We start from the raw sequence: 13,954 nt of genomic DNA, 5'->3' as shown, positions 1-13,954 counted from the left end.
CAACATTAAGTCGGTGTATGGCTCAGTTGGTAGAGCATGGTGCTTGCACTGCCAGGGTTGTGGGTTTGATTCCTGGGGCCATCCATAGGTAAAATGATACCAGCACATTGATACCAATGGTTTATACCTTTCTTTTCACAAGCACAATAGATTTTATAATGATCAGTATTTTGAATTCAATTTACTTCATTACCAGTCAACTGAAGTTAAGACAAGAGATTGAACTGGACATTTATTTGTTCATATGGAATGAATGATTTTGACCCAAGAATATCTTGACACAGTTTGCCCACCAGAGAGAAATATAGTTCTAAGAATCCTGAAGCCCTTGTAACATTCTATTTAAATACAGTGTATAAGCCGACATAAAAAATAAAACCGATATAAAACAATAAATCCCCAGATATCTTGATATTTCCTTTTTGAAATGTTCCAAACAAAGTTCATATTTTGAAACATTATTTTGACTATGTCACATAAGATTTGTAAGTGCTTGAGAAACTTGAAACCGTTTCTGGTATTCAAAACGGACCATTTGCTCTATCTAGTGACCAACTATAAGAACAGCAGCATAAAATCACCCTGGATTTCAAATCTGGGGAAAATAATGGCAGTAAAATATCCACATTTTTATCTAACTAAATCCCACATAAATAATTCCATATATTTTGCATAAATCAAAATAAGTATATCTTTCGACGCTCCTTACACTTTCAGGTAAGAATCTGATTTGACTCCTGTTATTGCATGAGCAGTGAAGCAACCGTACAGAAAACTTCAATTATACCTTTTCCCTGTTTTCTTTATCTCTTTCCCCCACTACTGTTCTCTCTCTCTGATGGGTACTGAACACCAAACACATAACGGGTAGGATTCTGGATGAATTTGGCACATGATGACTGGTCACTGAATCTCTGGCCGAGTGGGGGCGGGATCACTTGAGGTCTTCGTCAGTACTCTTGAACATTAAAATGGCGTTGGAGATCTTGAGGGCGGGACCGAGCTTGATGCTCATGATTTTGACGATGTCAGTCTGTTTCAGTAATAGAAAGGCCTCCCCGTCAATCATCTGAGAAGAAATATACAAGAACCAGGTATATAAACATTTTTATCATACAAACAAAAAAACAATAGAGGACAACAGAATACAACTTAAATGCAAGACCGGCTCTAGCCGTTTGGGGGCCCTAAGCGATATTTGGTTGGGCCCCCCCCCCCCCCCACCTCGTACATTTTTTGTGTGGCCCCCCTCTTGATGGTGGAGAGAAAATGTAAAAGTTTAAAAGTTAATTTCCTGCAATTCTACACATTCTGCCATGGGGCGTAGAGAAAATGTTGCAGTTTTAAAGCTAAATTCCTGCAATTCTACACCTTTTATAATGACTTATGCCATATTAATATGATATCTGAGTGAAAATGACTCACAAAATCAATGGCTGCCCCCTGGAGGTCAGGGCTCCTGGGAATGTGCCGGTCGGTATTCGGCCATGATTATTACAAGTTTAGATAGCTGGCTAGACTAACTACCAATCTAAAAATTGTTAGCTGACATGGCTAATTGAGTGACTGACATAAGAGAAAAACTGCTGTTGCACAACCAAACAATGCACCTGGTGTATTCTACTATTCTTACTCTCAATAGTAAATTGGGACCCAGACAGAGTTCCTAAAAAAAGAAAACGCTTACTGCTTATGCCTGGAATCGGCCCTGCTTAAATTACTTAACTTAGTTGTTTTCAATGTGCTCCAGTTTGTTTCAATACTTCAAACTTAAAAGGGTAGTGTAGTCAAAAAAAAGTAATTTCCTGTGTTTTATATACATTTCCACACTATGAGGTTGGAATAATACTTTGAAATTGTGAAAATGATGATAAAGCACTTGTTTGGCAGTGTGGGGTTTTTGGACCGCCTAGTGACATCACCATGCGATATAAGTTGATAGACCAATAACAAAGAGAGTTTGCCCTCCTCTCCGCCAATAACAGCTAGTTTTCTGGTTACACATCCCTCCCATTAGGCTCCTCCAATTAGGCCCCTCTGACAGTCCAAGCAAAATTCTTGCTTGAGAAATTGTATTTGTCTAAGAAGCTATTTTTGTTTCTTTTTGACCATTTTAATTGAAAAGATGCACAGTAAGGTACTTCATTCTTATCCAGATACGATTTGATATTGAGATAAAAACAGCTGCATTGGACTTTTAACAATTCGATCAATTAACATTGTACTCACTTCCTCTTTGAAGACACAAGCTTGCTCTTCACAACCGGTTAGATTCTGGACAAATCCAAAGACCTGTTGCACAAAACACGAAGAAGAGTGACTGATAGTACTCTGCTCCACCGTTTGTCGCAGCCAAAGATAAATAGGGCTGAGTAGTACAGCTCTCACCTCCTCCACGGTCCACGCTGCCACCTGTGTAGCGCTGATGCCCTGGACGCCAGGCAGCAGTTTGCAGTGTTGCTCCCAGCACAGAGACAGGGTTCGGTCCGGGTGGGCTGACAAAGCAGACATGAACAGAGACGGGCACATACCCTCTGTGGCCATCGCTGCAACACAGGAAAACACACGCACATATTAATGCATGTAAACATATGGTACCTACACATACACACAGAATACTGTATGGATGCCGTAAACTCGTAGCTGCCATAGAGAATCAGAGTGCGGCCATAGACATAAATAGATATATGTACTGTGTACAAAGCTTAAAGCTGTGAGACTCACTCTGGTATGTTCTCTGCTGGATTTTTCTGTACTTAGGGGGACGGCCAATCCTGACAATAGAGAACGAGAGACACTGGTGAGACGGGGGAGCTACAGCGGCCGATCAATACACCACTATGACTCCTGAGTCTGACGTCATACAACAGCCTTAGCCACTGTTGACATGAGGCTTACCTGCCATGGTACCGGGACTTTTTGGTCCTTTGGCCAAAGACTAAGATGCTCCGCTTTGCTCCGCTCCCCTCTGTATCTGATAGGTCGGTCTTGAGTCTGCCCTGGTTTCGCTCAGCCAGTGGGCAGCCTGACAGACAGTGATGTGCGGTGAACCGCCCAGTCACATGACCCGAGCCATCACATCCGGGTGTCGGACACTTCCTGTTTCAAACAGTAGGGTTGACTCCATTATAACATCATTATAACATATTCATAGCATTGGTGTGGAACACATATCCACTTCCATTTACTGCTTCATAGGCGATTCAAATACCTATTTCTGGGGGTTACTGACCTGTGATGGAAGCTGTACTTGGTGGATCTGGAGTGGCTGATTCCTTTGCAAGGCATGGAGGAGAAACTGGACTGGCCTGTGGTTGCAGGTTTCCTGGGGCCTTATAAGAAAACACACACACGCACCCAAGCACACACAAGCCAAACAGAACATGTAAGCACTCATATCAAGGTGAAGTGAAATATGGTTGCTGTTACCAAGGTGTTGGGTTTTGTTTGACTCACCGGGGGGCACTTTTAGCGGGTGACCGGTACTCTCACACCAGCCGACCGGGTGGATGTCAGGGTGGTCCGAGTCCATCCAATCATCATACATATGACTCCAGCCATCAAAATGGACCTGTGGGAGTATGGTATATTTAGGCATTAAGGCCCGAGGGGGTGAGGTATATGGCCAATATACCATGGCTAAGGACTGTTCTTAGGGAAGACGCAAAGCGGAGTGCCTGTACACAGCCCTTAGCCGTGGTATATTGGCCATATACCACAAACCCCCAAGGTGCCTTATTACTATTATAAACTGGTTACCAACGTAATTAGAGCAGGAAAAACAAATGTTTTGTCATACCCGTGGTATACGGTCTGATATACCACGGCAGTCAGCCAATCAGCATTCAGGGTTCAAACCACCCAGTGTATAATATGGCATAGTTATGGGAGTGTAGTAATAGGTACTGGCACATACAACCATGAGACATGCACACTGCTGGTTGACCTTAATGCGGTGTGTGTCGACCTCCTCCACTGTGGCCACCCGAATCAGGCCGGGGCTCCTTTTGTCCACTGCCTCCAGCTTCATCTGAGCCTGGAAGCCATGAGCAGGACGCTGCGGAGGGGAGGGTCACATCGTCATCACACAATGGCACTTAACACCTGACCTCAAATCAGTCCCTATAGTTAATCTCAAAACAGTCATTATGTTCACAAGTCCACTTTACCCCACCACAAAAGGATTCAAGTCAAGTCAATCGTATTCATCAATGTCTAAAATGACAGCAGATGTATGGTGGTTTTCATTGCAACAAATCCTCAGTGATGTACTCACTACTTTAAAGGCCTCAGCAGACACCGCGGTAGAGCCAGTCTCGTCCAGGTATCTTGGCCAGGAGAACCTGCCCGGGTCTGGGTAACCTGGCAGGACAGACAGGGCACATGGGATCCAGTTCAAAGGTGTGTGTGAAATGCCACCGTATTCCCTATCGTTTACTTCTTCGAACTATATTCATTTCTTACAACTTTGTCAGTCACCTTGAGGTGGCGTGAGGGGGAGGCTCCTCTCTTGGCACCAGCCAATAGGATGGATGTATGGACTGCTGGCGTCACACCTGGATGGGGATTCAACATCGACTAATCAGACTGGAACTTAAGTCATGGCCTAACGGCTACTAAAACAGCCCAGTTTATGATTTAGAGAAGTCGTGAAAAAAAAAACATGGAAAACGGCCTCACCAGTAGTCATACGTGTCATCCCAATTATCAAAGTGAACCAGGAAGCGGTCGTCCACCACGTCGGTCACGGTCGCCACGCAGATGAGAGAGGGGTTCATGCGGTCGACAGCCTCCAGCTTCATGCCCACCTCGAAATCACCCTCCGTATCAGTCTGACCAGTGGGCCACCAACACAAACACACCACATTAGCTGCTTACAGTTAATTACTTCAGGTAGATGCATGCCACTGATTGAGGATAAGAGTCGTGCTTAGACTTACTCTTCCAGGGCTGGAAAACACCTCTTTGGGGGCAACTTGGGCTTTACTCATTCTCAGGTAGCTGGCCCAGGAGAACTCCTCCTCTTTGCAGCCTGTGGCAGACACAAGTTGCACACAGACACAAACATGTGATATGGACATGTCCCTGGACCACTACTCTAATAAAGGAAATCTCATTAATGACTTTATGACTCAGATCCTTAGGTGCTTGGGCAAATGATCTGCGCCATAATCCAAATGCGAACAGGAAACAAATCCCGAATCCAAATTGCAGCCCAACCACAAACCAAAGCCTAGTATATTCTGACCTTTGGGGGTGTACAGTTTGTGTCCAGTGCCCTCACACCATCCCGCCGGGTGGATGTCGGGGCAATTGGCGTTTACCCAGAAGTCATGACAGTCTGAGTAGCCGTCAAAATGGAGACGCAGCCTGTAGCCACAAATCTACAAACAGGACAAGACAGACAGAAGTCAAACTGTGTCTCCCCAAATCTCTCTCTCCGTGTCTTTCCCTCAGTTATGTGGATCCATCTCTCTCTCTGAGGATTAATCAGTGTGTACAGTCAGGGTGTGTATAGTGTGTACGGAAAACAAAACAGTCAGGACAGGGAGAGAGGTAGAAGCAAACCTCAAAGAGCATGCGACTGTAGGTTGAGCAGCGCTGCACACAGTACCTCAGCCACAGTCAGAACAAAGTACATGGAGGGGTGCTGCGGGTCGATGCCCTCTAACTTCATGCCCTGGCGGAAGCTGCTTTTGCACTGTGGGACCCTCTGAGACTGAAAATACAGGGGGTTATAGTGAGAAAAGCCATAGACACATTCACCCACGCACACATGCACACTCACAATTTAATTTGCAAAGAATATTAACTTTTGTTCTCTAATTTACTAGGGCTGTGACAATACCAGTATCGCAATTGTTTTTCCATGGCAAAAATGAAAACACAAAGCAGACCAAACTCTTTAGCCCTTTATAAACCTGCAGTATGTAACATATTGTGTGCTATAGACTGGAAAATAAATAAATGTGACTCTGGATGACAACATAATGATGTTTGTTTCCAACATTAGCGCTAATTTTCCTAAAGAAGTTTAGTCCGCTTCGTGTTTTGTTTCCTTGCCACCATACTAATGAGTATAGCGATACTGGTATTGTCCCGGCCCTATCATTTAGTATGTATCGAAAGTTAATAAAACCCACCTTTTGAAAGAGTTTGGCTGGAGCTGCCACTGATTTGGTCTCCTCCAGATACTGTCCCCATGTCCACAGCTCCATCTTAACTTCACCAGTACCTGTTGTACACAGACAGAAAACAACACAAAGCATATTGGAAATCTGATACGACAGAAACTTGACTTGAATATATGGTTCAAATGGGTTTACATTTTTGCTGATTCTCACCCGCTCTGTTGTGTCCGCTTTCTGTCTTCAAATAATCCTAGAACCACAAATACAACACATGGATTTACTGCAACAAAGAAATAGTACCTACACCATTTATAGTATTGAACAAAATAATTGATTGATGCATATGGCCATCACATGCACGTGACGTCATTTACTTATTACAAAAAAAATAAGACTAAATTGTGAATGCTTTATGTAGGATAGAGTGACACTCGAGCCTTTCCCACCATGCCATCCAGCTCAGACTCTTCCTCCGATGGACTCAGGTAGTCCTTCCTCTTCCTCTTCTTCATGGGTTTTAGCAGCTCAGGGTCCAGAGACGCTACCCTGCCACCGGGAATCTTCTCGGCACCTCCCACCCTACTAAGGAACAGATAAGAGAACAGTTGAGTCCACTACACAAAGCTTCGCCTTAGGCTACCTATGACCTACGTGACATCTTCTGCATGGTGGTAAATATCTTCTTGTGGTTTGTTTGTTTTGTGTCTGAGCATCCACTGTATGCGTATGATACATCCTTGATTTTCATTTAGCATAAAAGGCTATGATAAAATGCTTTTTATGGTAAAAGGATGTTTTCATACATGAATTTGATGTGGATAGGCTTCACGCTTCAGTATTTACTTGTCAGTCATGGGTTCCCTGCGTAGTTGCTCTGGGTAGGTTCTCTGTGCCACTGGATAACAGCTCTCCTGTTGGCCTGGCCCTCCCTGGGTCTTAGGCACAGTCTTGATGGGCCTCTCCTGATCCACAGCTACACCACCCACAGTGCTGAGAGGACGCGCCACATCTACAATGGAGGCATTATGTCAGGTTAGGATTAGGAAAGGACTGCATACAGGGTTGCAAATTGTTTTTGACGATATGTTTGAGCATGCTAGTTCATTTCCATTACAATTTAGTTAAGAGACTGTTAAGCTGCAGACAACACACAGTATGACTAACTTTCAGTAGCCTACCTGTTTTGTTCAATGGCCTGTTTTCAGAGTCAGGTATTTTTCCAGACACCACTACTATTGGTTCAGCGCTGGTGATATTCCCTTGGCTGATCATCTCCAGTGTTCCACAGTCACTCACACAGAACTGAAAAAAGAAACATATTTCAACAACGTGCCCACATGGTACGTCTTTACTCCAACAATGCTTACTATTAGAGAACCCTATGCTTATAATAAAATACGATGGTCGTTCACCTTTAGGTTGCTGCTGGGTAAGATGGCCATCCCTTCTTTCCACTCCAGCACATGGACGATACTACAGGTCCCCCCAACTTGGGGGGCTAGAGTGGGGGTCTCCACCTGTCCAGCTATGGCTCCATTACCTCTCTCAGCAACACCCAGAGAGACCTCCACCTTCTGGGTACTAGGAGCAGAGGCTGGGGCTTGGGAGAGAAAATGCAGGCTTCTGAGTTCTGAGCGAATGTGAAGATATGATGTAGCTACATGAGACTAGTTGGAGGGTAGTATGTGCCCCTTCTGGTTTGTCAACATTTAGGACATTGTGCAGCATAACTCTGAGTTTAAACATGTTCAGGGTGTAATTCATAACAGTACGCCATTGAGTGTCATAATTCCAGAAGTGTCATTGTGGCCAAATCTCACCTGGCAGGATGAGTGCTGTGGTGGTCTGTGGGCGTGTCTTCTTCGACAGGCTGTCATTGGAGAGGGAATCACTGGAGTCAGTGAGGGGAGTGGGATCTGCTTTTTTGGCTGAAAAATCCAGCTCAACTTTGGCACTCATCGCAGAGCTCACTTACTGCCTCTGAAAAAAGATCAGAATTTCACATATTTCTTAAGATTATAGTGACAGGGTGAGGTAACATTGGAATTCAGTGGTAAGGGGCCTGAATGTCAGAGGGTTTACAGGCTTCAGATGTATTCCCCATATTATCCATCCCCTGCACCCACAGTATTATGTTCTCTATTACTATTAAACATCAGAATATAGGGGACAATTCCCTATACAGATATGCTGCCATTTTTCTAATTTTAGACAAAAAAATGCTGTGGGGATTTTTTAAGAAACCTTCCCAATTTTATGAATCACTTTTAGTATCACTTCACAGCATTGGAGATAAAGTACATTCGGATTAAGGTTTATTTAAAAACAATTTGTTTTTAGGACATTTCTGTCGATGCTTTTTGACAACGCTGTTCTTAGAATATCAAGAGAAAGTAGACAAAGCAAAATCGATTTATATTATTAATTTACCAAAAACACAGCAATTCCTCTGTAAAATGGCGGAAGATCATAAATCCTTGAAGCTATGAGAGAAAAAAATAGTAACTCACAATTTGTGAAAATGTACAAAGCAACCAATCCTGGCAAAATGTCTAATGAACGGCATCGCTTCATGACATGCAGCGACAACAATAATACAATCCCGTTTATGTTGCGGACCGTTAGCCCATTAGAGGTTTGCTGAGAACTATCAAATATGACAGAATATATTGATTAAAATTTGCGATAAGAAATAGCTTTATGGCTAATTATATGCATGCTGGATACCAACCACAATAATATGACAATTGGCATCTTACCATCTGCAAGTTATAACTTCAAGATTCTGGAGCGCCCTATTGCATGCATGTCAACGCATTATAAATGTTTATCAGCTGATCAATTTGAAAATTGAAATGACTCAATTTCGCTTACCAGAGGTTTCTCTTGCGGATCAGAATTGTACGCATGCGCAGACACATGTTCATTTAATCAGAAGAATGTATAGCGCCAACTCAATGACAGCACCAAAATGTTTCGGGAATTACTTGGTCACAATTTTCCCCCCACCGCTTTTCACATTAATACAATTTATATGAACACTGTACACCATTTCAACGTAAGGAAGACTCAATTTTCATATAGAACTCAGTTTGTCGTTTTAGGCCCCAATACGATAAAAGCAGCGCTTTGTGTCATGGCAGCAATATAAATCACAACCCAGCAATTTCCATAACAACTTTTATTAAATGTACAATAAAAAAATTGACATGGTTACAAGTAATCAGACCGGCTTCTCGTGTGGGAGGCTGAAATCTGTACCACGATCCCTTGGTTAAATCTCAACGCCAAAAAAGTGTAAGTCCACAAGATGTACAGCACATACATTGTGGGGTGTCAAAAACAAACCTTGGGCTCAATAGGTGAAATGAATCAAATCATGAAAAACAATGTCAAACACAACCCCGAGGTAAGCAAAAGCAGACCGGAGGGAGGAATACAAATAAGAATTAAGGAAATAAAAGAAAAAAAGTCCTGCCTTATTTTAAATACAAAGCCATTCAGACAAGCTCCTCCATGTACAAAACATAGCAGCTATAATCTACGATGTGCCACCCCCCCCACACAATAATGACTAAATCATTCTCAAGCCATGTATAATACAACGTCAAGATCATGGTTTAGATTTCTAAGTGCCAAAGATAGCACCAATTAACTGAGCAAGCCTTGATTAACCTGGTGCTGCGATAGATCTGCTAAATCAAATAGAAGCTGCTCCTATACATCCAGATGGCTCTAATGGGGAACATGTGGATGAAACAAACTGGGCAATGCCTTTAATCTCGGGAAGCTGATCTAGACCTGGAGCGAGATGGGGAGCGGGAGACAGATCGCTTGTCCGGAGACTTGGAGCGACGGTCAGCTGCTGGGGACGGGGAGCGAGAGGACGGCTCCTTCTTCCCATTCCCCATTGGGGACGCCGAGCGGCTACGGGACTTCTTGCTGGCCAACTTCTCCTTGGAGGGGCTGCTGGAATCCCGCTCGGATTTCACCTTGGAACGGCTCTTGGAACGGGACTTGCTTTTGTCGGAGCGGGATCTGGATTTGCTGGTGCGAGAGCGGGAACGAGACTTGCGGGAACGGGACTTCCTTCCAGATCTAGAGCGACGTCTCTTGCTGCGAGAATGGGATCTACAGGGAGTGGAAAATTGTTTACAATCGTTGTTGTACTCATATTGACCAATCTAAACTGTCACTGTAGACAGGTGGGCATTCTTACCGGGACCTGGAGTTACTCCTGGAGCGGCTGCTCCTGCTACGAGAGCGACGTCTGCTGCGAGACCTGCAGAGGGGAACAAGAATACAAATGTCACTCATCCCTTGAAAGTGAAAACACATGGGAAGCAGCAGGTTGGATGAGAAATTAACCTACTCATAAAGAGCAGGGCGGTGTGTAGAGCCTCACCTGGAGCGGCTGCCAGAGTAGGAGCGGCGGCGGCGAGACTTTTCCTCCACCAGGCGGATCTTCCTCCCGTTGATGTCCGTGCCGTCCAGCTTGTCCAGGGCCCTCCTCATGTCCGAACGCGAGCCGAACTCGATGACACCCTCGTTGGTACGCTCCTTGTGGGCATCAGCGTACGTGACCTCTCCAGCCTGGCGCATGAAATCCTGTAGAGGCCGATGCAGTGTCACCCCGCAGAATATTTCCCACATTTTTCAGAAACAAATGGCCTAGCAACTGGCAGTTTATCTTTAATGCCTGCCCCTCACCTACAAATATAAAACCTTTTCAACAACTCACCTTCAGATCCTGCCAGCTGCAGCGGCTGGACAGATTCTCAACGATCAGCCGGTACTCCGTACGGACAGGTGGCCCGTACTTATCCCTGCCAGTGCGGCTTCTGCTGCTGCTGTAACCACTACTACCTTTAAAATGACAGGTTATACAAATAGTCAGCAAAACAGAGTGGCATATAGGCATTTCACTCAGTGGATCAGACCATAAACAGAGAATGCAGCTACCAGGATAAACGGTGTGGTAAGGTTTAACCTAGGTCCTGTAAGATGTCCATCTGGACCCATTCAAGACAAACCTCTTAATAAGTGACTGAGGTCTTAAAGCCGTGGCATTTGTGGTCTTAGTGGATGTCAGTTTATATTCTCCTCATTGTACCGCCTCTGAAGTAGTTCACTGCTGTTGCAAAGACCACCACTGCATCTGTTACCAGCAACATACAGCCAGTCTGACAAATGTTTAATAAGTGCAATTCTTTAGCCGTACAAACAAATCGACATTGATGTTCTTCTTCTTACAAACCCTTGAATCCTGAAAGACAAATAGAGGCTCCCACAAAGTCACTGTCAAAAAATGGCATCACATTTAGTGAGTGCCAACTGACATAACGCTACATAAGTTTTCCCCGTGACTTTGCCTAACCGGTTGTCAAACTGGGGGCAATTCAGTTGGTTTGCCCACTTACAGTGAGCGGTAACATGTTTTTGACTTAGCCGCCCCACTTATTCTTGCAACATAGAAACCAATGGGAATCCTCACCATCACCCCTGGTCTATTGGCAAAAGGATGCTGTCATCATGGCTTCCGGTTAGGTCAGCCAAGGGTCAAGGGGCATAGGTCTCACACACACATTGTAAGGTGAAAGCCAAGGCCAAACGGGACAGGCAGTCTCATCTTAGCCAGTCATCTTAGCCTCTATGGACTCGGACTCAGCCTCAGCCCGCAGCTGGACTCTTTCAAATTGAAACATCAAGGACTTTGTTAATACTGAAATCAAACGTAAAATACAATTCACATGTAATGGTATTTAATTAATGATACAGCTAGGCTACATGGTGACAAAGCCGTGACTTCATATTAGCTAAATACAGTTGTTTATATGTGTTTACAATTCCACCAGGAAAGAAAACACTAGAAACATGGTTTCATTACAGCTAAACAAAACAGTAGTTGTCTGTGCCAAGTTGGGTCAAACTTGGACCATACTCAATGGTGACACTCTTATATTAACATGACATACTATATGGCAATGGTGAAACCATTGAGTATTGGCGAGCTAGGTCAAACTCCACTTTAGGATCACAGGTCTGCGTGTATAGGGTCCACATTCACATTTCCTTGATCCACTGGGAAAGGGCAGAAGGAACATTGAAATAGATTGTACTTACTGCGACCACCCCCGCCACCACTATATCCATCTCGGTCGCGCCGCGGTCCTCTTGCATGTTCCACGGTCACACGCTCCCCGCACAACTCCTTGCCATTCAGTTCATACACAGCGTCATCCGCATCGCGATTGTCCTCAAACTCTACAAAGCCATATCTAAAATATATATTTTTAAAGTTAATAAGCTTGTCTTCGGGTAGCAATGACTGCAAAACTAATGAGTATGAAGACGGTGATACTAATTTCAGACAGAAGACGTGGTATGTGTTAACCCCTACTCATTTAAAAATAGCGTTATACCACAAACCTGGTAAAATAAATAAATTAGTGGGCTCGTTGCCTGTGCATGAAAGGGTCTTTCAGGCAACAAGCTAATTGGCTAACTATCTAACTTTTGGGTAGCTAACAGTTACATGGCGCACAAAAAAAGAACGGTCTGCAGTGAAGCCAAACAAGCAGCCATTTTGAACACGCTAACGTTAGCTACCTAACTAAGCAAGTTCTTTACAAAACATTAAACGCTTTAGTAAAGCCAATGTGAATCTAATAACCACTAACGTTACCTAGTTGCTATTACATGCACGAATAGCAACATAATTGAAAGTCAAATGTGAATGTAGTTAGTTATTTCACGTATATTTTTGGGAGAGCTAGCTAACCGAAATCAAGTACTTATGAAGCTAACGTTCGCTAACTAACGTTAGCTTTTCCAGCCCTGTGTTGTTCAACTGACTCTCATATGCTCAACTTGAACTTACCCATTTTTCAGATCAATTTCCATGAGCTTTCCGTAGCCATTGAAAAACCGCTGAATGTCTTTTTCTCGAGCATGATAACTTAGTTTTCCAACATAGACGCGGGGCATGACTATTTATCCTCGGATGGCTTCTCCAACTGATAACAAAATACCGTTAACAAAAGAGAAGTCGCTGACTTCGGTTGTTTTATGTAGACCTTGACGTCAAGAATCATCGTCGCGAGAATACACGAATTCACACTCCAAAGTCTGTCATATGCCGCGTTCAGATGCTAGTCGGAACTAGGAAACTCGGAAATGTCCGAGTTGCCGATTCGTTGAATGTGGCATGTGTATAACAATAACCATTTAGCACGTTGCAAATTTCCGAGTTTCCTAGTACCAACCAACATCTCAACGCTGCAATAGACTGTGAAAATGGTATCATCTAAACCTGTCAGTAGGCCTGCATGTCCCAGTATCTCTAAATTATCCTTGTTTAAAAAAAAAACTTTATTTAACTAGGCAAGTCAGTTAAGAACAAATTCTTATTTACAATGACGGCCTACCCCGGCCAAACTCTCAGGATCCCTGGTAGTCTGTAGTAGTAGCCTACTAGAACATAGAACTAAACTGAATTTCCACCAGTATTTTTCAATCTATCGTACAGAGCAGTTTAGTTCTGTATTCTAGTAGCCAACTAAAGACAAGGAGAATTGAGATATTGGGACTTGCACACATTGATGCCAAATACGTGACCCTTTAATAGAAATCCCTTTAATAGAATGGGTAAAACAGGGTAAAAATGCAACATGTTCAACAATAATGAATATCTTTAGATTAGTTACAGGAGCCCAGTATACCATGTACATATACGTTACCAGCAAAAAATATTGTAATCAGATTAGATACTTTTTTTAAAAACTGGATGATTATTTCGAGGATTACTTTTAAATTCAGAAAGG

The 13,954-nt window shown here is 43.5% G+C and overlaps 2 protein-coding genes across 5 annotated transcripts; both read right to left on the bottom strand.

The window, feature by feature from the left end:
- Positions 1-219: 219 nt before the first annotated feature.
- Positions 220-9,057, bottom strand: LOC111966262 (lethal(3)malignant brain tumor-like protein 1). 4 transcript variants are annotated; one of them, XM_023990757.2, is made up of 23 exons: positions 8,891-8,960; positions 8,562-8,614; positions 7,952-8,111; positions 7,544-7,731; positions 7,310-7,433; positions 6,975-7,140; positions 6,578-6,713; positions 6,345-6,381; positions 6,144-6,235; positions 5,615-5,719; positions 5,249-5,384; positions 4,941-5,032; positions 4,681-4,832; positions 4,480-4,556; positions 4,277-4,362; positions 3,947-4,057; positions 3,457-3,571; positions 3,233-3,332; positions 2,899-3,099; positions 2,725-2,774; positions 2,389-2,546; positions 2,230-2,292; positions 220-1,069 (listed from the first exon to the last, which is right to left on the bottom strand). In XM_023990757.2, exons 3-23 carry the CDS (start codon positions 8,088-8,090, stop codon positions 935-937), a joined length of 2,463 nt encoding a protein of 820 aa, XP_023846525.1. In that variant the 5' UTR covers positions 8,091-8,111; positions 8,562-8,614; positions 8,891-8,960; the 3' UTR covers positions 220-934. The 4 variants fall into 4 exon arrangements, with proteins under 4 accessions (XP_023846525.1, XP_023846526.1, XP_023846524.1 ...); XM_023990758.2 differs by lacking the exons at positions 8,562-8,614; positions 8,891-8,960 and adding an exon at positions 9,006-9,057; XM_023990756.2 differs by lacking the exon at positions 8,562-8,614 and having other exon boundaries at positions 8,891-8,976.
- Positions 9,058-9,297: 240 nt separating this feature from the next.
- Positions 9,298-13,291, bottom strand: LOC111966261 (serine/arginine-rich splicing factor 6). Its single transcript, XM_023990755.2, has 6 exons — positions 13,012-13,291; positions 12,255-12,409; positions 10,873-10,997; positions 10,537-10,739; positions 10,351-10,413; positions 9,298-10,262 (listed from the first exon to the last, which is right to left on the bottom strand). The coding sequence occupies exons 1-6, from the start codon at positions 13,116-13,118 to the stop codon at positions 9,908-9,910; spliced, it is 1,008 nt and encodes a 335-aa protein (XP_023846523.1). The 5' UTR covers positions 13,119-13,291; the 3' UTR covers positions 9,298-9,907.
- Positions 13,292-13,954: the final 663 nt, after the last annotated feature.

Source organism: Salvelinus sp. IW2-2015, linkage group LG7 (assembly GCF_002910315.2).
Source record: "Salvelinus sp. IW2-2015 linkage group LG7, ASM291031v2, whole genome shotgun sequence".
Taxonomy (NCBI): domain Eukaryota; kingdom Metazoa; phylum Chordata; class Actinopteri; order Salmoniformes; family Salmonidae; genus Salvelinus; species Salvelinus sp. IW2-2015.
Note: the sequence above shows the minus strand (reverse complement) of the source record. Positions and strands in the feature narration are given on the sequence as shown.